The sequence below is a fragment of the Centropristis striata genome, chromosome 9 (genome assembly GCF_030273125.1).
Source record: "Centropristis striata isolate RG_2023a ecotype Rhode Island chromosome 9, C.striata_1.0, whole genome shotgun sequence".
NCBI classification, from domain to species: Eukaryota; Metazoa; Chordata; class Actinopteri; order Perciformes; family Serranidae; genus Centropristis; species Centropristis striata.
The window spans coordinates 38,942,517-38,968,466 of NC_081525.1; the positions used below are offsets into that span (position 1 = coordinate 38,942,517).

At 36.6% G+C, this 25,950-nt stretch overlaps 1 protein-coding gene across 1 annotated transcript; it reads right to left on the reverse strand.

Annotated features, from left to right (window-relative positions):
• Positions 1-9,514: 9,514 nt before the first annotated feature.
• On the reverse strand, positions 9,515-18,836 carry rgmd (RGM domain family, member D). The gene is made up of 3 exons (XM_059342007.1): positions 18,610-18,836; positions 13,982-14,493; positions 9,515-11,144 (listed from the first exon to the last, which is right to left on the reverse strand). Exons 1-3 carry the CDS (start codon positions 18,701-18,703, stop codon positions 10,446-10,448), a joined length of 1,305 nt encoding a protein of 434 aa, XP_059197990.1. The 5' UTR covers positions 18,704-18,836; the 3' UTR covers positions 9,515-10,445.
• Between the last annotated feature and the right edge of the window lie 7,114 nt (positions 18,837-25,950).

Here is a 25,950-nt window from a genome sequence, read left to right on the forward strand (position 1 = left end):
TTTGTGTCTTTTTTGGTAATTTTGTGTCTGTTGTTGTGTCATTTTTAGTTATTTTGTGTCTTTTTTTGGTCATTTTGTGTCATTTTAATGTCTTCTGTATTTTTTTTTTTGGTTATTCTGTCTTCTAATTTTGTGTCTTTTTTTGGTCATTTTGTGTCTTTTTTGGTCATTTTGTGTCTTTTTCAAGACATTCAAAGATTTGTGAATGCTTGAATATCATCTTTGCCATTCTTTCATGTGCTAATGTGCCCCTCTGATTAAACACTGGCCCCTCATTGGCCCCCACAGTAAAACTGGTCTAGAACCGCCACTGACTCTCAAGGACCTTGAAAGTTGGCGAGTGCAGATGCTGCAACCTCTTACGGCTCGCCACTGCAGAGTTACTGATGCCTCATCTGATGAAACTGTGATGATAGTGTCATTGCCCTTTAAAAGGAGAGTCGGGTTATTACTTCACAGCCACAGCTTGAATTTGTGTAAACATTTTATTTGTCAAACAAGCCAGTTTCTGCTGCTCTCACACCAGGCCGGAGTCTACTTTAGTATTCATCATAAACTGCTGGAAGCTTCGGGAGAGGAAATGTACCCATTTCATACTCTTATGGAAACCCAGCAGTGCAGCATGTAGGATGATTTGGATTACCTGTCACTGTGGAGACTGAAGGTTTTCCCAGTTAGCAGGTCACCTGATGCCGCTCTGCTGCAGGGAGACACACTGCGTCTGAAATATATGTCAGGATGTATATGACGGGAACAGAATTCACAAAGAAAACCGTGGCTTATAAACATCAGACAGTCGGGAGGCAGCGTGGATCACGGAGAACCTGAAAGAGAAAGACAGGGGAACAAATAACATTATCATTTTGACAAGCAGGAGGCAGTAAATTGAAATAAGGCAGGCATCGAGAATCAGTCAAGTTTACGTCCCCCAACTACTACAGCATTGCTTTGGTGCCAGAAGCCAAAAATCTGATGCAACATCTGTTGACAGTTGACTTGCCTTTCCACATGCACTTTGTAATCATCATCATCTTACATCACTGGAGCATCACAAGCAGCTGAGACATTCACATTTTGAAGAACGGCAGCCGATATGGAGAAGGAAAAAAAAAAAAAGAGTGGGAGGGACAAAAAAGTAGAGCCACTGGCTCATGAAATAAATTGTCCCAATTACAATAAAGTGTGGCTCTTGGTCAGTGTGCACGGCAGGCAGTTCATCTTTATTACAATCAGTTAATGAAAATCAATCCCCCTCCTGATAAACTCTTATCTCCACGGCCTTTGCGCGCCCCTCGTGCGGGGAGATAATAAATTAGGGTAATATTGCCTTTGATGAGGGAGTGAATTGCAAATTATTGTAACTTTCCAAGATTTATGATGCAGATGCTTAATTTCCGAGCTGGGTTTTTCGGGGCGTCAGGGTGCCGGGGGGACATTTGTTAAAAGTTTGGTGACACAGGCTCGTTAATAAAAATACACATTGAGACAACCAGGTGTTCTCTACTGTTACAGTAGCAGGGAAAACACTGCTGAAATGGCAGGAAGTGCTATAGCTTGTAGGATTTGCTGGTATTGTACCTAAAGCAGCAAGTACATATGAAGAGGCAGGAACCCAGGGGATGCAACGTGTTTACTAAAGTAGGACTGCCAATCATACAGTGTTATTTCCCCCATCCCCAATCTCTATCACACAAGCCAGGAGCGTATGATTTGATATGTAGGTCAATACCCATTCTGGAGTGAGCCAGTGGGTGAGATATGTCTAGTTGCTCGCTGTCACTCTGATTATTGAGGAGACACAGAAAGATTGAGTTGGTCAGGTATGAGAGAGCCTGCGGTATGAGATAGCTGTATAATCGCTGCGACTAGAGCAGTCTAAAAACCACACACGAGTGCACACACACACACAAAAAAAATGAGTAACTTCTCACTCTTTGTTCTGCAGCAGTGACCCATGTAACAGGGTGTAATGTATGTGTATGTTGAACGTCTTCTACTCGTTGCAACAATCAGACTCTGAGTGCATCATTAAGCAAAATGTTTCAGCCAAAAGGAGGTTAGGGAGTCATCAGGAGCTGCAGGAATGATGCAAGGTGATCATTTATGGAGCCACTTGTGAAACTGAAGGCAAACAATCTCACAAGAGCAGGTGGAGGAGTTTACAGCTGTGGCTGACCAACATCAACAGCATCAATAAATCCTGTCCAAACTGTTGAAATCCAATGTTTTTTTCCCCAGAAAATACTCATGTAAGATGTTTTCTACACAGGCCAGAGGCTAGGATTAACGTTACTCATATTCTTTACATCAGTAGTTCTCAACCTTTTTGAGTCGCGACCCCCAATTTAACATGCATGTTGTCTGCGACCCCCGCACACTGAACACAATCTCTCAAGCACAGTTCAGATCACCCAAAAAAAGAAACAAAATGACCAAATAAGACACAAATTGACCACAAAATGATCAAAAAAGACACAAAATGACCAAAAAAGACACAAAATGACTAAAAAAGACACAAAATGACCAAAAAAAGGAAACAAAATGACCAAAAAAGACACAAATTGACCACAAAATTATCAAAAAAGACACAAAATGACCAAAAAAGACACAAATTGACCACAAAATGACCCAAAAAAAAGACATTAAGACTAAAACACATTAACACTTTAACAAAGTGGAGACAGAGCTGACTTCCAAAATGATTTGGCGACCCCAATTGGGGTCCCGACCCCAAGGTTGAGAATAGCTGCTTTACATGACTAATTCCAAACCAAGGGGTATGTAAAAAATACTACAGAAGAGCTTAACTAATAAAATAATTATAAATGAAAATATTATTTGATTAAAACAATATATACACGCAAGTCAGCTGTAACACCTGAACACTACATGTTGCAGAGAATTAGTTAGCATGTTAGCACAGATGTTTGAACAGGTAGTCAGAAATAATAAATCAATAGTGGAAAAAATAAATAGCTGAAAGTAATATAGAGTTAGATAAAAGAAAAATAAATAACAATAATTAACTAAAAGTACTATATAAAAGGTTCTAATAGCTAAAAGTTTGCTGAACAGTTGAAGTAGTTTGCTGAAAGTACTGACTTCACAGCTCAAATTAGTTTAATGTAATGGATAAAATGTTCAAATAGTTAGATAAAAAGTAATATCAGATAAATAATTAAATAGTTAAAATTAACATTAATGGCTTGATTATTATATTATTGAAATAAGTGTAATAGTTCTACTGGATAAACGGTTGAAATAGTTAGCTAACCTAAATAGCTAGCTAATCTAAATAGCTAGCTAACAGTAGGCTACTGAGCTTACAGTTGAAATAATTTGCTAACAGTTACTTTAACAGATATGTTCAAGGCAAATTAGGTGATTGTACTGGATAAATGTTTGAAATAGTTCTGTTAATGGATAAGGAATTAAAATAATCAGCCAAAACTCATTCACAGATAAATAATAATAATAATAATAATACATTTTATTTCTAATGCACTTTACATTACAGGAAATCTCAAAGTGCTACAGGTTAAAAGCATAACAGTCTAATTATAAAAAGGATAAAAAAGGAAAAAAAAACAGCTAAAAAACAGTGTTGACCAATTATTCCTAAACTTTTAATCCAAATGGCTATAATTCAAACTGTCTTTTTAATTTAGAATTTCCTAACGCCGTAAACAGTTGACAAGTAAGGTAAGTAAAAGTAAGATTTCTGACCAAACCAAAATAAATATTTGCAGTTCAACTGTACCAGAATAAACAATATCCACTTTAATATGAAAAGTGTTGTACATTTTAAACATACTGTACATTGGAAACTGATGAAGGGGAATGTGAGTTTATCTGACAGGGATATCTCAGAAATATCATGTAATATCTTATCCAAGGCATCTAATACCGTCTCTAACTGGAGATATGGCATCTATCAGTAACAAAGTAATTTTTAAAGCCCCATATTGCTCCAAACACTTGATCAAAAGTATCTCCTCATCAAGGCCACCTCATTTAAGTCAAAGGAACATCTTGCATTAAGACAGCCATCAATCTGTCTATTATCAATCAAGGAGAGGACTCACACACCACTATCTATTTATCTTGCCAAGTGCTCTATTAATATCAAATTAATTTCCCCATTGAGAGTATCAATCACTCAAGCAGTTTTTTTCTCAACTCATTAGCTTGGTAATTGTCCTTGTTTACAGGGGAAAGTCAAGACAGGACGGCTCAAAGAGGCTGGACCAGCAATCTATAGCGGCTTCAGCAGTTTCCTGCAAACCTGTGCTACATCCTCTATGCTATTAGACACGTTTGACATGTTCTTTATTTCGAGTTTTTAAAAAATAGATGTTTCCAATGTCAATCTTCCATCTTTTTTTTTTTAAAAAGGAGCTTCAATGTTCAGAAGTTGTCAAGTATCTCGCCTTCTTTCAACAGACTGAGAGGGCGCTCTCATATTCTCATATGGGTTTGTTATATAAGGCTGGTGCTGCCTGGCAGGGCTGTCAGACGGCTGCATCTCTGCAGATGACATCAATCAAGACCAGCTTTGTTTCAAATTATAAAGAAAATGGCAAGCAACAGTCATGTATTTAGATAAAAGACGGTAAGGTGAGGGAAGTATTCAAGTAGTGGTACGAGTCGACGATGTAAAAATAGTCAAATCCTGCATTCACATCCGACTAAAGTGAAAGTGCAGAAGTAGCTAAAGGTACTTAAAGTTGTGGTTCTCCAGTAAAATGTCCTATTGGGCTGATATATTGGTAACACTTTACAATAACCATCATTTATAAATGGTAAACAGATAGTTTATTAATGTTTAATCATCATTTATAAACCGTATATAGGCCATTTAGAATGGTAATTAGAAAATGTATTAATGTTGAACTATAATTTATAAATGCCAAATAGAAGGTATATTAATGTAATATGATAGTTTCTTTACCATAAACAAACAATTACATTATAATTCTTAGTTTATTAATAGTTTTGCACTCATTATAACATTTTTAACACCATATTAAGTATGTTAATGATTTCAAAATGATTCTTATACCTTTAAGAAATTGTTTGAAAACATTTAAAGATTAAATATGTATAGAATTTTGTAAATGATTAATAATTGGTCTATAAACCATCTATAAACATCACTTAGATGGTTATTGTAAAGTGTTACCGCTATATTTATTATATATGACATTATTAGATTGTCTGTACTGATGCAATAATGTGTAAGCAGCATTTTACTGATGTTGCTGCTCAAGGTAAAGCATGTTTTCAAGTCAAGTCAAGTCAAAGTTTATTTATAGAGCACATTTAAAAACAACCAAATATTTTATTGTTGGGGTTACTGCTGTATAAGAAAGCACACTACACTATATATACAATTTAAATACTTATGCAAGTCTTATGTAAATAAAGATGTGTACAAATAGAAATATAAAACCAACAAATTAACTGTCTAATCAAATAGAAGACCTGTAAATGGACATAGTTAATACCAGATGTCATTAAATAAGACAAATTATTTATTTTATAACCTAATATTCATTGGTAATGCCATTTTGTGACTTCAAAGTGATTAAATATTACTATATCATTATATAAAATATATTTCCATATACATATATAGTATACTGCATTTACCCGAATGATGACAAGCAACTTTCAAATAATGGAAATAGTTTTCACACCATAAGTGCTGTACAGTTATTAAAATAGAATAAATCATACACAAATAGGTATAAATAAAAACAATGAAAACAATAAAATACTAAAAACAGTAAAACAATAAAATAAAATAGAATGAAATAGTAATAAAAGCTCAATCCAAAACAGAGATTTGTGGGTTTTACCCACTTTATGAAGCAAACATTCAGTTCTCAACCTAGGGGTCGGGACCCTCCAAAGAGTCGTCATCAGATGATTAATAAAAGAGGAAGGGATGGATTATTTTACCTTTTTGTAGTTTATATGATTATCAAAACCTTTTTAGCTGGCTGGACAATTAGTCAGAGCACAAAAATTGTTGTTGGTGGTCACAGTTTTCAACTTTGGAGGCTGAAATTTGCCACAGAGGACAAACATCTGTGAGGTTGTGAATGCAAAAACATGCACACATGGTCTCAGCTATTAGAGCGGTCTCAGCAAATTTGCACTTGAGAGATAAGTGTTATATACACTACCGGTCGGTAAAAGTTTTAGAACACCCCAATTTTTCCAGTTTTTTATTGAAATTCAAGCAGTTCAAGTCAAATGAACAGCTTGAAAGGGTACAAAGGTAAGTGGTGAACTGCCAGAGGTAAATAAAAAAAGGTAAGCTTAACCAAAACTGATAAATAATGTACATTTCAGAATTATACAAGTAGGCCTTTTTCAGGGAACAAGAAATGGGTTAACAACTTAACTCTATGGAGTCTTGGACTATTTTGTCCATTTTTGAATTCTTTTCATGTCTTTTTTTGTCATTTTGTGTCTTTTTTTGGTCATTTTGTGTCTTTTTTTTTAAATCATTTTGTGTCTTTTGGTGTCTTTTTTGTCATTTTGTGTCTTTTTTGGTCATTTTGTGTCTTTTTTAAGTCATTTTGTGTCTTTTGGTGTCTTTTTTTTGTCATTTTGTGTCTTTTTTTGGTCATTTTTTGTCATTTTGTGTCTTTTTTTGGTCATTTTGTGTCTTTTTTAAGTCATTTTGTGTCTTTTTTTAAGTCATTTTGTGTCTTTTTGGTGTCTTTTTTTGTCATTTTGTGTCTTTTTTTGTCATTTTGTGTCTTTTTTTAGTCCTTTAGTCCAACATAAAATGTGATTTTGAATCTTTTTTTTTACTTTCAAAACACTATCATGCTCAATAAAGAATTTTAAATGTTGCAAATGTGCATTAATCAGAGTACACTGAGACATTAAACTGCATAATTTTCAATTAAATTCTGGAAAAGTTAGTGTGTTCTAAAACTTTTGACCAGTAGTGTATGTGTATAATATCCGCCTTTGAAATGTAGTCGAGTAAAAGTAAAAAGTAGCATAAAATGAAAATACTTCTGAGGTCTTTCCACCATTAACCTCCCTCTCCTCCTACTGTGACTGCTATTACCAACGAGGTGATGAAGTCACCAAAGAAGACTTGTTTTGGGACGTGAACATATATATTCTGGGTGAAAACGTCCCTGGCCAGCTCCTTCCCAACCATGCAGCTCACTCTGCTGGTGTCCTTATTTGAAGAAATGGGACATGGAGAGATTAAGTATGATTGCACGTGTGACGAAACATTCTGTCACTCAGAGTAATAAAAGCACCAAGACACTTTTAACTTAATTCAAGATATAAATTAAATCTACATCCACTAATTATAGCGCATTAATTCTTAATGTCTTCATAAGGAGTGTGCAGGAGCTTTCTTAATTGCATTTTTGATGGCGATAAAAACTGATCACATCCTTATTCCTAATCATAGCACTCATTGTTCGTGTGTTGTGCAAATATCAGCAGCGTGCGCGTGTGTTGACTCTAACCTGGTGTTAAACCACAGACTAAATCCTATTTGGAGCCATGCAGCGCTCTGGCAGACAAAAGCAAAGCCAGCAGCCAGCTCAGCACTCAGAGGTAACATTTACACAGGGGACTGAGAACATACTGTGGATCCCTACAGCTACGCAGCCAGCTTGTCAAAACTGTCTGTAAACCAGGAGCTGTCAGGCCTTATGGACTGAGGACCCCACCAGGACACAAGAGGTACTACACGCATACGGTTCAATAATAACACTGCATTAGTTCTTGAAAGCTTTCGTTCTTGTGTCGTGACCCAGAAAAAAGAAATGTCTCCATATTAGGTTCATAACCCTGGTTTAAAGGGACGGTGGAAGCTGACAGAAGCCTCTTTACTATATATATATATATATATATATATATATTTACTAGGTGTACAGAGACTCATTACTTGTCATTGTTCAGAATCAGAAATATATTTTATTGTTGGAGTTACTGCTGTATAAGAAAGCACACTACATTAAAAATACAATTTAAATACTTATGCAAGTCTTATGTAAATAAAGATATGTACAAATAGAAATATAAAACCAACAAATTAACTGTCTAATCCAGCTATTCTCAACCTTGGGGTCGGGACCCCAATTGGGGTCGCGAGATGATTTCTGGGGGTCGCCAAATCATTTTGGAAGTCAGCTCTGTCTCCACTGTGTTAAAGTGTTCATGTGTTTCAGTCTTTTTGGTCACTTAATGTCTTTTTTTGTTCATTTTGTGTCTTTTTAGGTCATTTTTATGTGTTTTTTTGATCATTTTGTGGTCAATTTGTGTCTTTTTTTGGTCATTTTGTGTCTTTCTTTGGTCATTTTCTGTCTTTTTTTGGTCAATTTGTGTCTTTTTTGGTCATTTTGTGTCATTTTTTGGTAATTTTATGTCTTTTTTGGTCATTTTGTGTCTTTTTTGATCATTTTGTGGTCAATTTGTGTCTTTTTTTGGTAATTTTTCCTTTTTTTTGGTCATTTTGTGTCTTTTTTTGGTCATTATGTGGTCAATTTGTGTCTTTTTTGGTCATTTTGTGTCTTTTTTTGGTCATTTTGTGGTCAATTTGTGTCTTTTTTGGTCATTTTGTTTCTTTTTTGGGTGATCTGAACTGTGCATGTGAGATTGTGTTCATGCATGTTACATAACCCTGGTTTAACCCATAAGAACCCAGACCCAGTTATCCTTAAAGGAAAATTATGGGGTTACACAACAGAACAAGTGGATCACATAAAACACATTAATGATGTTTTTTTTTTTTTTTTAATTCTACCCCTAATTGTCAAAGATCTGTGATGTAACATAAACGGTTACATTGGACGTAACACTACACTATATATACAATTTATAGACTTTTTTTTTGTCATTTTGTTTCTTTTTTTGATCATTTTGTGTCTTTTTTTTATCATCATTTTGTGGTAAATTTGTGTCTTTTTTGGTCATTTTTTGTTTCCTTTTTTTGGTCATTTTGTTTCTTTTTTGGGTGATCTGAACTGTGCGTGTGAGATTGTGTTCAGTGAGCGGGGGTCGCGGACAACATGCATGTTAAATTGGGGGTCGCGACTCAAAAAGGTTGAGAACTACTGCTCTAATCAAATAGAAGACCTGTAAATGGACATAGTGAATACCAGATGTCATGTAATCAGACAAATTATTTATTTTATAACCCAATATTCATTGGTTATGCCATTTTGTGACTTCAAAATGATTAAATATTACTATATCATTATATAAAATATATTTCCATGTCCATATATAGTATACTGTATTTACCCGAATGATGACAAGCAACTTTCAAATAATAGAAATAGTTTTCACACCATAATTTGTGCCTTCATATTTCCTTGATATTTCTTTTTCAAAATCATTCAGCCTTAGTATTTGGGTTCAGGTACATCCCTACTCTGTAAACAATTTACTAAATGATGGAATATATCGCAGAATTAGAATCAAGAGTGACACAAAAAAAAGAAAAACAGACGTTTGTGCGGAGTGTCCAACACTTTAATACAGAAAATTACAAACACATAGTTTACTTTTCTTACAATGTCTCAAAATAACCTACTAAAACACAAAAAATGTAAAACATATTACAGTTAAAACATCTATACACAGGCAAATGTACACAATATAAAACACATATATACACTCTTTTAATATATTATTATATAAAGATTTGTGTTTTTTTTTTTTTAACCTTTAACAACTGGAAGCCAGACAGCTTGAAGAGGGAGTGTTTCACAGAAGATGAGAACTGAACTGTAGAATATCACACTGACACATTGTATAATATGGATAGGTAGTTTTTACATACAGTTGTTGGATCCTGTGTATTTTAGCATGCCAATTTTCTGAAATAACAGTTGAAATAGACAAAGAAATAACATTTGAATACACAAAACTTGCTGTTAAAAGCGTTAAGTGCTGTTACAGGATCTAGAGGCAGAAATAACAGCTGACATACAGTATGGAGTTACATGTGCAGCTTCATACATGGTGGAGTGTTTGGAAGTTGTGCACGATGACGACTTTTATATTTACAAAAAAAAACTCAATGCTGTTTAGCTGCCCACACACACAATTATGAGTTTTTAAAACATAGTTGCAGTGTGAAAATATTGTACTGGACCCCAAAAACCACATGATTTCACATATTTCTGTCTTTTTTCAACTGATGTTCAACTATGTATGAATCCAGAGAAAATGTGAAATGGCAACAAATACCTTGTTTTATGAGTGTGAAATCCTTCAAAATGACAAAAACAGAAAAAGATCACAACATTCACAAATTGCCCCCACCCCCCAAAAAAATACAAATATATATGTCTGAGCTCTAGTCACTCTTTCCTCAAGCTGGTAATGCTTCCACGTTCTGTTTGTCTCCATATTTCTCTCCTTTTTTTATCATTTATATTTATTATTTTTTACAAAAGCAGCAGCGTGAGGAGCAGGAGTGAGAGCAGGGAGCTGCTGGCGGCTGCAGCCAGCGTGTGTGACGCCCCTCTGTTGTAAAGAGGAGTCCTCGGGGAATTCTGCTTCAGTTTACTGGGCGGCAGCGCCTTTAAATCCTCCAGAGCGCCGTAGGCCGCCATAGAGAACTCCGGGTCTCCCGTGGTCAGCAAGTCAAACACACAGGACTGAAAGTACACGTCCTCCACCTGCAGAGTCTCTCTACACTTGGCCGTGGCTCGCTCCACCGTGTAGACCTGGTGCGGGGGCCGCAGAGGACCCAGCTCCGTGTTGGAGCCCTGCAGGCGGGGCTGCTGGCTCTGGCGGCCCAGCGTGTGCTCCTTGATGAGCTCGCTGCGTGGGCAGCCGTGCAGGCAGAGCTGCAGACCGCCATTGTCCTCGGAGAAGTCCAGCGTGTCCTCTGGCATGCGGATGGCGAAGGTCAGGTAGCTGCCCACGCGCCGGATGATGATGGACGTGCCGATGTAGCGGGCCTGGATCTTCACCTGCCGGCCCACGCCAGAGGAGCCGCCGCCGCGCTCTACGATGGTCAGGCTGCCGCTCTCGCCGCCGCTGCGAGTCCCGTCCTGGAACGCCAGCGGCAGATCGTCCGTGGTGGCCTGGTACACCTTCTGATCGGTGCAGCCGTGGAAGGACTTGAAAATCACAGTGATCTGAAATAAGAGGAAAATAATAATAATAATAATACATTTTATTTGTAATGCACTTTACATTACAGGAAATCTCAAAGTGCTACAGGTTAAAAGCATAACATTCTAATTATAAAAAGGATAAAAAAAACAAACAAAAAAACAACAGCTAAAAACAGAAAACATACATACATAATCTAAAAACCATCTAGATGGGAGGAACCAAAGGTTTTGCTAAAAAGGAAAGTTTTTAGTCCTTTTTTAAAAGTCTCTATGGAAACACAAGTTCAGAACAGAATTCAACAATAAAAAAAAATTAAAAAAATTTAAAAAAGAACAGAATTCAACATTACTGACCTGTTAAGGGGAAGGACTAGATACGTTTTTTTTACTTCTTCCTACCCCCTTTCGAGCTTGCAGATAGTGTCTGTTTTTTTTCAATTTTTTGGTAACACTTTACAATAACTATCATTTATAGATGGTAAATAGACCATTTATAAATGGTAAACAGATAGTTTATTAATGTTTAATCATCATTTATAAACCGTATATAGGCCATTTAGAATGGTGAATAGAAAATGTAATACGGTTGAACTATAATTTATAAATGCCAAATAGATTACTTTACCATAAACAAACATAATTATTAGTTTATTAATAGCTTTACACTCATTACAACATTTTTAACACCATATTAAGTATGTAAATGATTTCAAAATGATTCTTATACCTTTAAGAAATTGCTTGAAAACATTTAAAGATTAAATATGCATAGAATTTTGTAAATGGTTAATAATAATTGGTTTATAAACCATATATAAACATCACTTAGATGGTTATTGTAAAGTGTTACCATTTTTTTTACTTTTTGGTTTTGTTTTTTATTTATTCATCTATTAATATTTAAACTTAAAAGTTTTTTTTATTGCCTGCATGTTCGAAATAAAGACAATCAATCAATCAATCAATCAATCAACATTTTACAATTCTTGTTTTATATTCTAGTTTTAATACACTATATATTTATCAAGAAACCACATTTTTTTAAACGTGATGGGCACTAAAAAAAAAAATGCCTCAATTGAATATTGAATCAGAGCAGTACTGAATGGAGCCACTAGGTGGCAGCAGTAAACCAAACATTTTAACTGCTGATGGCCTTTTTTACAGGATGACAGTGATTCCAGTGGTCCACTGGATAGTTACCACCCAAAGAGATGCACAAATAAACCACCAGTACAATCACTGTGTGGTCTTCACTATCATCTGTCTCTTTTTCTGAGCTAAAAACAAATCACTAAAACTAAAAAGGCAATAACTCTACTAGTTTCCCCTGAATGTTGGCTCAGACAGCCCAGTTTAATAACAGCCTTGGATCCTCGTGTATCTTCCAACACTTCTTCTCCTGCTGCTTGCTCACTGACTGACTGTGATTTGTATTCCAGCTGAGCTTTGAAAAATCGAGGCCTAACCTCTGTTTCTTCAAAGTATCTTGACAAAGCGGTGGCTGTGGTTACGTTTACACTTACGGGGGGATACAGTATTTGATGGATGATTTCCTGTCTTAAGTCTGGCAGTTGCAAACAACTCCAAAAACATGATGGGGGCATGCGGGTGCTGGCAAAAGCTTACCCACTACAGGTTTGCATTAAGCTGCACACACTGAAAATCCTTTGAGGGGGCGAGTTTGTTCTGAAATCCCTGGTGCAATATTATAATTTATTGTTTTATATAGTTTGTTTTCAAACAGGTCAATTGAAATTAGTAAGTGTAGGAAACTGAAAATAAAGCCAACTTTCAGCATGATAAAGGTTTCACCCAAAACCAGTCTATTTCATTAACAGAATCAAAAACCCCTCTGTCCAATTATTCCTTTATTTTTCCACATTATTCCATATTTACACAAAAAGCACCCAGTTAATTATTTGACCAGAGGGGTGAAAAAACATTCCAGATCGTGGCGGTGGAGGAAAATGTTTGAGTGAGCGTTAATCACTACCATATGACCACCCATGTGTTAAAGGTAGAGCGCTCAAGCATGTCTGTGATTCAACACCGCTGAAGGACTCCCTCCTCTCTCAGATCTGAAGGAGCTCCAAGACAAGAGGAATGCTGGAGGCTCGAGAGGCACCGTGGAATGACGATTAACTTCACATGTTGATACTTTATGGCAATACTTGAGCTCGCAAGGCAGCACTCAGAAACAGCCTGCTTCTATAGGCCATTCGTTTTTTTAACGTAGAACTCTAATCAGTGCTTGTTTTTTAATATTGTGCTGGGCGGTTGTTGTGAGAAGAGCACGAGGAGCCGTGACTTTGTTTATTTTAGCCTGATTTTTCTTTAATCTTTGGGGTTTCCTCCTAGTGAAATCTTGAATAGAAAGATTTTTAAAAAATCATCAAATTAAGCAATATAAGAGAAGACTAACAAAACTTAAAAAAACATTCTCTTTTAAGTCTTAAAAACGTTGGAAGCCAAAGCTATAAATTATTCTATTTAGATTACTCTGTTTAATTTTCTGTCACATATGAAACGAAAATCCAGAAATCAGAAATCAGAGACTATTTGGCATTTTTTCTTGAATAATGTCTGATGGCAGCTCTCCTAGGGCTGCCCCTCTTAGTCAATTAGTCGACTAATTGGTTGTATCTCCAGGAAAGTTAGAGGCACAGCTCTGGCAAACACAAGATTCTTAGTGGTGCTTTGAATGATTCTTTGTGAAGAAACTACATTTTTAGAGATCTGTCTATTAGATCAACTAATCTATTTGCCGGCAAAATCATATTAGTGTTGGTCGAACACTAATTTATTCGCCTTATATGAGTTTCTTCATTAAGGGACGGCTCTACACTGATCCTTACCTTGCTGGTTGCCGTGGCGCTGGAGCCGAGCACGACAGGTACGTTGGTCACCTGCACCGACAGGAAGCGGTTGTCAATCAGAGGCCACGCCCCTTCCACCTTGCAGGTCTGAAACTCGTCGCGGAAAGTCCGTAGGTGCGGGTCTCCGAATAATCCACAGTGTGCATATTTCTTCTGCTGGCCGGCCGAACCCGACATGAGGACCCGGTTCTCGTAGTCGCAGAGCTCCGACACGGCCGGCCGAGACGTACTGGGGACCTTGGCGGGGGAGGTGGGCCCGTCGCTGGAGCAGTTATGCTGAGAGAATAACTCCTTAATGCGGAAGACTGCCGAGTGGTAGACCAGGTCGCCCCTGCAGCTGCGCGCCTGCCTCCGGGTGCACAGAGCGTAGGCCCGCAGGGCGATGCAGTAGTCCACATCCAGAGCCAGGTCCTCCTGCAGACCACTAGAGGGGGAGGTAGAAGCCACATACTCCGCGTTGCACCGCTGGATTCGACACTGCTGGCAGTGAGCTGCAAAACAAAAACAAGGAGCATCAACATTTTGTACTGTAATGTTATTAACCCACTGAGGCCTGAAACGCCTGTAAAACCTCTGGGCGATTTTAAAATAAGACCCTAAAACCTGAAGTTTTTCTGGAAATTCAACAGAAGTGTCAACGCTTCTACTAAATAATAGATTTCTCAGCGTCTGTAGCAGATAGAAATGAAATTCAGTATTTGAGAGCTTATACAAATACAAAACGACGTATAAGCTTTCCAGGCTTCAATGGATTAATGCAGCACTCAGTTGCTGGGAAAATGTTTGATTTTCTTCCCATTTTCATCAGTAACCTCCCTCCCTCTCTGCAAAAATACTGCTGACTACCAGTCTGAACAAAAAAATGTGTTTCTCCTAATAAGAATTTTAAAATCCATCTGACATTTACAGATGCATTACCTCAGCACAGTGCACGAGGCAGCAGAGTCAAAACTTTTCCACTATCAAGTTTAGCTCAATCAGGAGAGCCATTAAAACCCAAATGCGTGAGCTCACGAGGCCATGATCCCACACTGTGCTCCAGAGTCAGTCAAATCTTATTTCCCCCAACTAGCCCTCACAGAAATAGCATGTAGCCTCACTGTAGGAGGAAACCAACCTGTGTTAGTTTGCCTCTGGGTGTTGAATGTGGTTTGGCCATTGCTGAGGTAATTGAAGTCTATTAAGCTGCGCTACATGGCACGGCAGGGCTCGGTGCATGGGGGCAGCTAACTTCAAGAGGATCACAAGAGGAACATCACAAAGAGTCACACTTGTTCAACAACTCGGGGTGCAAACTGGAAGCGAGAGGGAGGATGGTGGGGGCAGCAAAGCTCCGGCAGCATGTGATATCTGGGTGGCATCGCCAAAAATCGGGGCTTCCCGTTGAGTCATGACTCACAAGTTGGATATTTATCATCACGGAGAACAAAAACTATTTGTGGGGGATAAAAGTGTTTAATTATCAAGTTCTTTTTTAGTGAAAAGTCTTACATAGTCTGTGTTTCCATTTCAGATCAGCATCACTTTTACTGCAAAAACCCACATCAGAGAGCTCCTCTGTTGCAAAAGAATAATTATCTCTTTTCTCCATCTAATCTCTTAACAGCGTGGACAAAGACAACAAGATGAGCATGGAGATTTCACACCATAATATTTTTTCTTCCCTTTTCTCATACATCTGATGCACTGAAGGGGGCATGACAGATGATTAATGCATCTCACAGTCGTTGCACTCCAACACAAGCTCTGATAAAACACTGAGATGGAGTGCGAGAGGTCAAGTTAGAGGCATTCTGCATCCCTCCTCTGAATTCCAGCAGGCCTCCCCCGTCTCACTGCGAGGTCACCCCGTCTGGTGTGATTGACACTTTCGGACAATCACTGCCTGCACAGCCATCAACAACCGTACATCTCCCCAAAGGGTCTTTATGGTCTGGCACTTAGGCTACCAACAAGTGTGAGGACCATGTGGGAAATAAAAGAATGACCACACAAGGAGTAAATGTATTATATTATAGAGTCGTAGATACTGTTTTCTAACTGTGAATGCTTTACTGGACCCATAAAAAGTACAAAAACACTTAAAAAATGCTATTTTTAATAACCACGTTGACTGACAAGTTGACTCTGTAGATACCCAAACATTAAAAAAGTATTACTTATTTAACAAATAACCCATATTACCCTATTTCAACAATAACTTTCTTTTTTTTAAACTAACAAGCTAGTGCAAAGTAAATGTATTACATTATAGAGTCGTAGATACTGTTTTCTAACTGTGAGTGCTTTACTGGACCCATAAAAAGTACAAAAAGACTTAAAAAATGCTATTTTTAATAACCACGTTGACTGACAAGTTGACTCTGTAGATACCCAAACATTAAAAAAGTATTACTTATTTAACAAATAACCCATATTACCCTATTTCAACAATAACTTTCTTTTTTTTAAACTAACAAGCTAGTGCAAAGTAAATGTATTACATTATAGAGTCGTAGATACTGTTTTCTAACTGTGAGTGCTTTACTGGACCCATAAAAAGTACAAAAAGACTTAAAAAATGCTATTTTTAATAACCACGTTGACTGACAAGTTGACTCTGTAGATACCCAAACATTAAAAAAGTATTACTTATTTAACAAATAACCCATATTACCCTATTTCAACAATAACTACTTTCTTTTTTTTTTTTAACTAACAAGCTAGTGCAAAGTAAAAACACAACAATAAAGAAGTACCTGAGGGGCCTCCAGGGATCTTTACATTTTTATTATCATTAAGTCTCATTCTTACTTTAAGATATGATAGTTTGCAGTTTTCATGGCTTGAAAAACATCATTAAGTTAAGACCTGTCATATTATGTTTAGTGCAAATCTTAAATGCCTGACAACGTTTAATCATGTGATTTTCAACATTATAGTTTTTATATATAATATATATATTATATTTGCATTAAACATTTACAAATAATACTTGTGTCAAGGGGATGCCATTCGCATGTTAACAAAATAAAAGCACATAAAACAGACCTGAATAGTTTTTAGTGTTTTCCCAGTCGAGGTTGAAAACAAAACCCCTTTGTGAAAATCTCTGCAAACATGAGTCTCAAACGTGTCATTAAACACGAAATGGAGAAGCACATTAGGAACTTGACATAATATCTGTAATAAAATCGACTCCATAATCCAAAACAAAACATGCTCCTGAGTTTGCTGCAGTGTTTAGTGATCTCTAACTGGGACAGAGCAGCGAGAAACACGTTCAGAGGCCAAAAAGTTGGACCCCCATGCATGGTGGCTAACAAAGTTAATAAATGAAGCATGAATAGGGGTAAATACCATGCTCCACTTACCCGAAACAGTCAAAACTACGTGTTAAAGTTATATCTCTAGCTTGAGTGCTAATGGGGAGCGTTTGGTGTCCAATTTGCGGCATTTTCTGCTTAAAAAACAAGCTCCGTGCGTAGTTTTCTCTTGGTTTGGTTTGACTGCGGGTGCTGGACGTTAGCTTCGATGCTAACTAGGAGCTAAGCCTTTACTCCTTATAACTTGATAAAACCGCAACAACAGCGGCACTAATGTTGTAGAAAACATGATAAAGGGTTTAGTGGTTGATGTCAACTTGTTTGGTGTCGTTGTTTTATGCGTGAATTGCTAGAAATGTGGCTAAAAAGACGTGCGTAAAGTGAGTGAACTCGTGCTGCTCGGCTAGCGGTGTCGTGCCAAAAAGTGATTGCCTGCCAGAATCTGATTTCTGGCCGCGGGAGCGCGCACGGCAGCCCGTTGAGCGGTCAGATCTTTACATTATGAAGCTCATGAATGAGATCAAGTCATATTTAGGCAGAAATAACCTTTGAGTAACTGTATCTGGCCTTCAATCCATTTTTGGCAGGTGAAAATGCCTATTTTGTGTTGTAATGGTCCTTTAAAGGGATTCCAAGCTGTCCTGTGAGCTCTAGTGTTTACATTATGAAGCTCATGAATGAGATCAAGTCATATTTAGGCAGAAATAACCTCTCAGTAACTATACTATGCCTTCAATCAGTTTTAGCGAGGTGAAAACTGAAACAGACGTGTCTATCACGTAGTTGCCATGTCTGATTTCGCTACAAACTACACTTCTTTTGGCCACAGTTGTAATAATTACGCAACAACAAACGTTAAACTTTCGAAGCCACATGCCTTTGCTATAATTACATTATAATACAGTTGTGTGTATCTGCATATTAAAACCGTTTAATCCAGAGAAAAGCAGACGTGTTTACGCCACCGCTCAACGGGCTGCCGTGCGCGCTCCCGCGGCCAGAAATCAGATTCTGGCAGGCAGTCACTTTTTGGCACGACACCCGCAGCAAACGGGACAGTTTTACGCAACAACAGCGACTTCTAAACTTCTTTAAAAACGCCCAAAAACACTCGAAAGTTAAGGTAGAAAGTGAGGAAAAAGCGTCAAAAGAGTTTGAGTTGAGTCACACAACAAAAAGGAAAACTTTTTCCACCTCCATTGCTTGCAGGGAGAGCGGGACTCCGCTTTGCTTTGCATGCAGCAGGAGAAGAAGAGAGTGGAGGAGCACGGATTGGAAAAAAAAGCAAAAAGCAACACTTACCTGGTCGAAACAGCAGCGAAAGTAAAACCATCGTCAACGTTACACAGTCCCAAAGCTGCCGCTTAGCCGTGATTAGTGGTCCGCTTCTCCCCATACCAATCCATTCAGTTAGAATGGAGCTCCTCCACTGCTTCTCATCGACGCTGCGGCTGCGGGAAATCACACAAAAATTCGTCTTCCTTCCCAAGCGCTGTCATTCAAAAAGGGGCCCCTGTCTTCAGGGCGGCTCTACGAGGGAGGGGTCTAAAGTGTAGACGGGGCCCTAGAGGTGATTGCTAGCCAATGAAACTCTAATTATTCACTAACCACTTGATATTTACATGGAGTGGCAATTACCCGGGACAAGGACAGTGGAAAAAAGTGGCTTCAACAACAGAGGGGGCGGTATGAAATTATAATTGCCTTGATTATAATTGGAGAATCACATTGTGTTGTGGTTATAATAGTGTTATAAGTGTCTATTATCTCTACATGTATAATATATGTGCATGTAGATGTGTCAAAAGTTTTAGAACACACCAACTTTTGCAGAATTTAATTGGAAATGATGCAGTTTAATGTGTCAGTGTACTCTGAAATTAATGCACATTTGCAAAATTCTTTATTGAGCATGATAGTGTTTTGAAAGTAAAAAAAAGATTCATGTCATTTTATGTTGGACTAAAGGACTAAAAAAAGACACAAAATGACTAAAAAAAGACACAAAATGACAAAAAAAGGCACCAAAAGACACAAAATGACAAAAAAAGACACCAAAAGACACAAAATGACCAAAAAAAGACACAAAATAACTAACAAAAGACACAAAATGACTTACAAAGACATGAAAAGAATTAAAAAATGGACAAAATAGCCCAAGACTCCATAGAGTTAAGTTGTTTACCCATTTCTTGTTCCCTGAAAAAGGCCTACTTGTATAATTCTGAAATGTACATTATTTTTCAGTTTTGGTTAAGCTTACCTTTTTTTATTTACCTCTGGCAGTTCACCACTTACCTTTGGACCCTTTCAAGCTGTTCATTTGACTTGAACTGCTTGAATTTCAATAAAAAACTGGAAAAATTGGGGTGTTCTAAAACTTTTGACCGGTAGTGTACATGTTTAGGTTAAAACTTGGAGCCATTCAGTATTATCACAGCTCTTCTCATGTAGACTGGTAGAAGGCTAGAAATTGAAACTCTTTGCACTACAAAGCAACCGGGGACACCTGTCTGATCTGTTTGACTCCTGAGGACAAATGTTTGGGTGTTTTCAGCATTAAGCAGGATTCCCACCTGTTGTTTTCGCACCCCAGACTTAGTGCTTAAATAATAGAGTTTGATTGACAATTGTGTGTGCAACTAACAGGTTATATGTTGCTAAGTTTATCTAAACCACATGTTCTCAACCTTTTTTTTTCACCCAAAGCCCCATTACAAGATAGGGAATATACCAGAAACCTCCTCCTGCATGTCCCTTAAAATAATATGATGTCTATTTTTCACACTTATGATAATGTGAAAGAACAACCCAAGAGAGATGTAGGAAGATATGCAGTAAATAGATAGATAGATAGATAGATAGATAGATAGATAGATAGATAGATAGATGGATAGATGGATAGATAGATAGATAGATAGATAGATGGATAGATAGATAGATAGATAGATAGATAGATAGATATATAGATAGATAGATAGATAGATAGATAGATAGATAGATGGATAGATAGATAGATAGATAGATAGATAGATAGATAGATAGATAGATAGATAGATAGATAGATAGATAGATATACTTTTTTTATCCCAAGCTGGGAAATTACAGCAAACATCTTTAAACAGTAAACATCTTTGCATATTCTAAGAGTAAGGATTTGTTAAATTAGAACATTATCTACGAACTATAATACATAAAAACAATTTAAAGCATTATTTGTTAAACCATGAACCCTTTTTTAAAATAAATAAATACATTAATATCATGAAAATGTAAATATATGTAAATATATAACCTGAGAAATGCACAGCAGGTGAGTTATTTTGAATACACAATTGTTAATTTCTTGGCTGAAAATGAATGACGGAGGTTATAGAGGTATCCTGTTATGTGGGATTTCCCCCATTATACTGCTTAGCTTTTAAATTTGAGGTCTTCTTTTCTCATTTTTTTTTTTGTGTTTACCTGCCAAAGCACATGGATATTCTCTGTTTTTTTTCCACTTCAGAGAAAATACTCTGACTCAAAGAAATGTTCCCCAGCCAATCTCAGTGTGCTATTCATTTTTCCATTACATTTTCCTCTAGCAACTTGCATGTTACTCTTTTCCTTTTGTGGCCAACTTTCCATCTCTCTCACCTCCTTCAACGACACTCCGTCTTTCATTTGCACAGCTGCTGTGAGGCCGGACCATCTGCAAAAGGCTCATACACTCACCAGCTTTCAGCCTTTTTTTTCCTGAGACACATGCACGCTGTGGTTTTTAAGCCGTGCAAATAGAGAAATTTAACGCACCAACCAATACCAGTGTTGGGGGAAGTATTCAGATCCCTTACTTAAGTAAAAGTACTAATACCACACTGTGAAATGACTCCACTACAAGTAAAAGTCCTGCATTCAAAACTTACTCAAGTAAAAGTACAAAAGTATCAGCATCAAAATGTACTTAAAGTATCAAAAGTAAAAGTACTCGTTATGCAGAATGGACCCAATCAGATTGTTTTATATATTCTAAATATATTATTACATTATTTGTAATGTGCCTTTTATGTAACCAGTGTTTTAATTTAGTAAAGACAGGACTCATTGTATCTACTTAAAATACTGTTATGAGGTTTAATTAAAAATATGTCTAATCACTTTAAATTGATCTTATATTTTATGTTATATCTCAACCTGTAAAGTAACTAAAGCTGTCAACTAAATGTAGTGGAGTAAAAAGTACAATATTTACCTCAAAATGTAGTGGAGTATAAGTATAAAGTTACATAAAATAAAAATACTCAAGTAAAGTACAAATACCTCAAAATTGTACTTAAGTACAGTACTTGAGTAAATGTACTTAGTTACATTCCACCACTGACCAATTACTGAATAAAATATTGGTATTAAGCAGTGGTGGAATGTAACTAAGTACATTTACTCAAGTACTGTACTTAAGTACAATTTTGAGGTGTTTGTACTTTACTTGAGTATTTTTATTTTATGTAACTTTATACTTATACTCCACTACATTTTGAGGTAAATATTGTACTTTTTACTCCACTACATTTAGTTGACAGCTTTAGTTACTTTACAGGTTGAGATATAACATAAAATATAAGATCAATTTAAAGTGATTAGACATATTTTTAATTAAACCTCATAACAGTATTTTAAGTAGATACAATGAGTCCTGTCTTTACTAAATTAAAACACTGGTTACATAAAAGGCACATTACAAATAATGTAATAATATATTTAGAATATATAAAACAAACGAGTACTTTTACTTTTGATACTTTAAGTACATTTTGATGCTGATACTTTTGTACTTTTACTTGAGTAAGTTTTGAATGCAGGACTTTTACTTGTAGTGGAGTCATTTCACAGTGTGGTATTAGTACTTTTACTTAAGTAAAGGATCTGAATACTTCCCCCAACACTGGTATTAAGACAGTCACAGCTTGCGTAATTTCTAGAATTAGAGTAAAAGTTAAAGCTTTGTTTTGGTGCAGCTGGAACATTTTGGCTTGTAGCTGCAGTGGGTCTCCCTCTGTGCCTCCCTCCTGACTTTATGAGAGAGAAGTGAACCCAGACAGTTATTGGATCACTGGTTTTTCTATACACATGCAGGCTCCTCCGGCCACACAATTGTGTGATTCAGGTGGCCTGTCAGTCTTGTGAAAGGTCTTCACAGGCCCATGTTGATGTGGGGCTGATATATATAGTGGAGGGGGAAACGAAGACAGCTCAACCCAAGTGGAACGTTTGGATTGTTCTGAGCTGCCAGAAGGTTCTCTGTCACACTGGATCCACTGTGCCAAGTTTATCCCCCCAGAGGGCTCTACCTTACTCTGTTTGTTCAGCTAATTTTGGCGGCTTGGTTGGTTGATCTGCTTTATGGCTGTGCTTTATGGTCACATTTTAAATCCCATCAAACAGGTTACACTTCGTATTCCCTGTGACAACTTGGACACGGGGCAGTGACGCAGTGGAGGAGGGAGATGACCATGATGATGGTTATACACTACTGGTCAAAAGTTTTAGAATTAGAATTTAATTGAAAATGATGCAGTTTAATGTCTCAGTGTACTCTGAAATGATTGCACATTTGCAACATTTAAAATTCTTTATTGAGCATGATAGTGTTTTGAAAGTAAAAAAAAGATTCAAAATCACATTTTATGTTGGATTAAAGGACTAAAAAAAGACACAAAATGACCAAAAAAAGACACAAAATGACAAAAAAGACACCAAAAGACACAAAATGACTAAAAAAAAGAAACAAAATGACCAAAAAAAGACACAAAATGACCAAAAAAAAGACACAAAATGACAAAAAAAAATACACCAAAAGACACAAAATTACTAAAAAAAAGTAACAAAATGACCCAAAAAAGACACAAAATGACAAAAAAAAGACACAAAATGTCAAAAAAAGACACCAAAAGACACAAAATGACTAACAAAAGACACAAAATTACCAAAAAAGACACAAAATGACCAAAAAAAGACACAAAATGACTTACAAAGACATGAAAAGAATTCAAAAATGGACAAAATAGCCCAAGACTCCATAGAGTTAAGTTGTTAACCCACTTCTTGTTCCCTGAAAAAGGCCTACTTGTATAATTCTGAAATGTACATTATTTTCCAGTTTTGGTTAAGCTTACCTTTTTTTATTTACCTCTGGCAGTTCACCACTTACCTTTCGACCCTTTCAAGCTGTTCATTTGACTTGAACTGCTTGAATTTCAATAAAAAACTGGAAAAATTGGGGTGTTCTAAAACTTTTACCGACCGGTAGTGTACTGTACAGCAAATTAAAATGAATGTCTCACCTGTTACTGTGTTTCTCTTCAGGAGCCAGTGATGACATTTCCTGCAGAGGAAAAAAACACATTGGTTACTTCATTTAATTTCAGCTGAGGATGAGAATATGATCAGTTTTAGGAATAGTGTTACACTGCAAAAAAGAAAAGTTGGGTGAACTCAAAATTTCAAGGCAACAAACTTCGATAAAATTTTAACTTGGACAATTAAACTAAATATTTTAAGTTTTGTTTTTGAGTTGCTCAACTCTGAATTCAGATTTTTGTCAACTCAACACGATTGTAACGCCGCTATGAAATGTCAGCTAATGTTGCGACCACAATTTTGAGTTAGCATTGATACGCTAATGGCTACTCTTGTAGCTGTAACAAGCAGCGCCGCTAGCATCAGTTAGCCGCTAGCTTTTGCTAATGACCGAATTTCCCAACAAAGAAATAAGAGTTATCAGAACTATTGTCCCTTGTTTTGAACCCCAACTTAAAGATATAAGTAACAACAACTCACCAACTTGTTTTTGAGCAGACAACTGGCTTCCTTTGTTGTGCTAACTTACATTATTGCCCTAAATGTCATAATTTATATTTCCAAGTTTTACCAACTTAAATCACTGTTTTAGGCCAAAAAATACAAGTTGGCTTTTTTTGCAGTGTAGTTAAACAGTGCCTCCACCTCATCAATGCATCCATGGGCTGTATGCAAGATAAATAGACCACATTTTGTTTGCATGGCCACTAAAATGGATGTTTTTTGTTGTAGGAATACCTACGAACCACAGCCTGAGTTAAGTATTTTTCTCCTAAACCTAACCAAGTATTTTTGGTGCTTGAATCTAATCAAATAGTTCTGAATTACAATGTTAACTACAGTACGGGCCAAAAGTTTGGACACACACCTTCTCATTCAATGCGTTTCCTTTATTTTCATGACTATTTACATTGCAGCTTCATCAAAACTATTAATGAACACATGTGGAATTATGTACTTAACAAAAAAGTGTGAAATAACTGAAAACATGTCTTATATTCTAGTCAGCAAAGGGTGGTTACTTTGAGGAATCTAAAATACAAGACATGTTTTCAGTTATTTCACACTTTTTTTGTTAAGTACATAATTCCATATGTGTTAATTCATAGTTTTGATGCCTTCAGTGAGAGTCTACAATGTAAATAGTCATGAAAATAAAGAAAAACGCATTGAATGAGAAGGTGTGTGTCCAAACTTTTGGCCTGTACTGTAGGTGTTTTATCCTCCTGTGACCCTGCGTCCTCATATGTGGACATTTAATTTTAGGTTTGCTGGACCTTATACTTTATTTTGCTTAACTATGACCTGTTGTCCTCAGTAGTCAATACATTAATCAGTATAAAAATCAAATGGCAGCATCTTGGTAAAGTCAATCAGCAGCTTATCCCCAGAAAAAAGTGGACCAGGTACAAAAACTGATCATATTTTATGGTTAAAACTTGTTTATTTGTGCTTAATAGTGTTTGTAGTTTGACTATTTTTTAGCAACAGCAACAAGCTACGACTCTGCTAGTCAGGAACGAATAGACTTTTACTATCGTTCTTTAAATGAGAGGGTGTAAATGTAAAGAAATAAACAGGTTTATAAACTAGTGAATTCATTGTGTTATACAGTAAAATTAACCCATCATTTTTTTTCCAAAAACAACTTCCTGTTCAAAGACAATGCTTAGTTTTGGTACTAATCAGGTCCTACTGATCCAAAATATCTAGGAGAAACTAACAATATATACAAAATAAAAGCTTGGGTCTCAGGAGGTTAAACAGCGATTGTTTCACAGTGTTATGTTCATATTTCATAAAATACTATAAGAACCGTTGGGTCAAATTTTACTAGGACATCATACAAACTGTTCATCAGAACACTTTAAAATAACACATCTATACATCTAATGTGTGTTGCATAAAGTTAAAAGACAACAAAACCAAAGCCTCAATAAGCTGCTGTCTACCAGATGAAGTGAGGTTCCACACTGCAGGACTGATGAGCACTGAAGCAAACAGTTAATTGATCCAGGTGGACGCTAAGGATGAATTCAGCACATGAAAGAAACTCCGGGACCGCCTGTCAGGCCTGATGGGCGGAGAAAGACCTCTTTCTTCCCATGTTTCCTTATGAGCGTATTGCATTGCATGACCCAGCAATATGTATCTACTAGCAGCTCTAAAACAAGCTGCAGAGAGGGAGAGGGTGGCTGCACTATTAATGGGTTATACACTACCGGTCAAAAGTTTTAGAACACCCCAATTTTTCCAGTTTTTTATTGAAATTCAAGCAGTTCAAGTCAAATGAACAGCTTGAAA

Coding starts and splice junctions, on each gene's coding strand:
- rgmd (XM_059342007.1), bottom strand. CDS start 18,703: ATGGGGAGAAGCGGACCACTAATCACGGCTAAGCGGCAGCTTTGGGAC. Junction 14,494..18,609: donor TTCGCTGCTGTTTCGACCAG/GTAAGTGTTGCT, acceptor TTTGTTTTGCAG/CTCACTGCCAGCAGTGTCGA. Junction 11,145..13,981: donor GCGCCACGGCAACCAGCAAG/GTAAGGATCAGT, acceptor CTCTTATTTCAG/ATCACTGTGATTTTCAAGTC.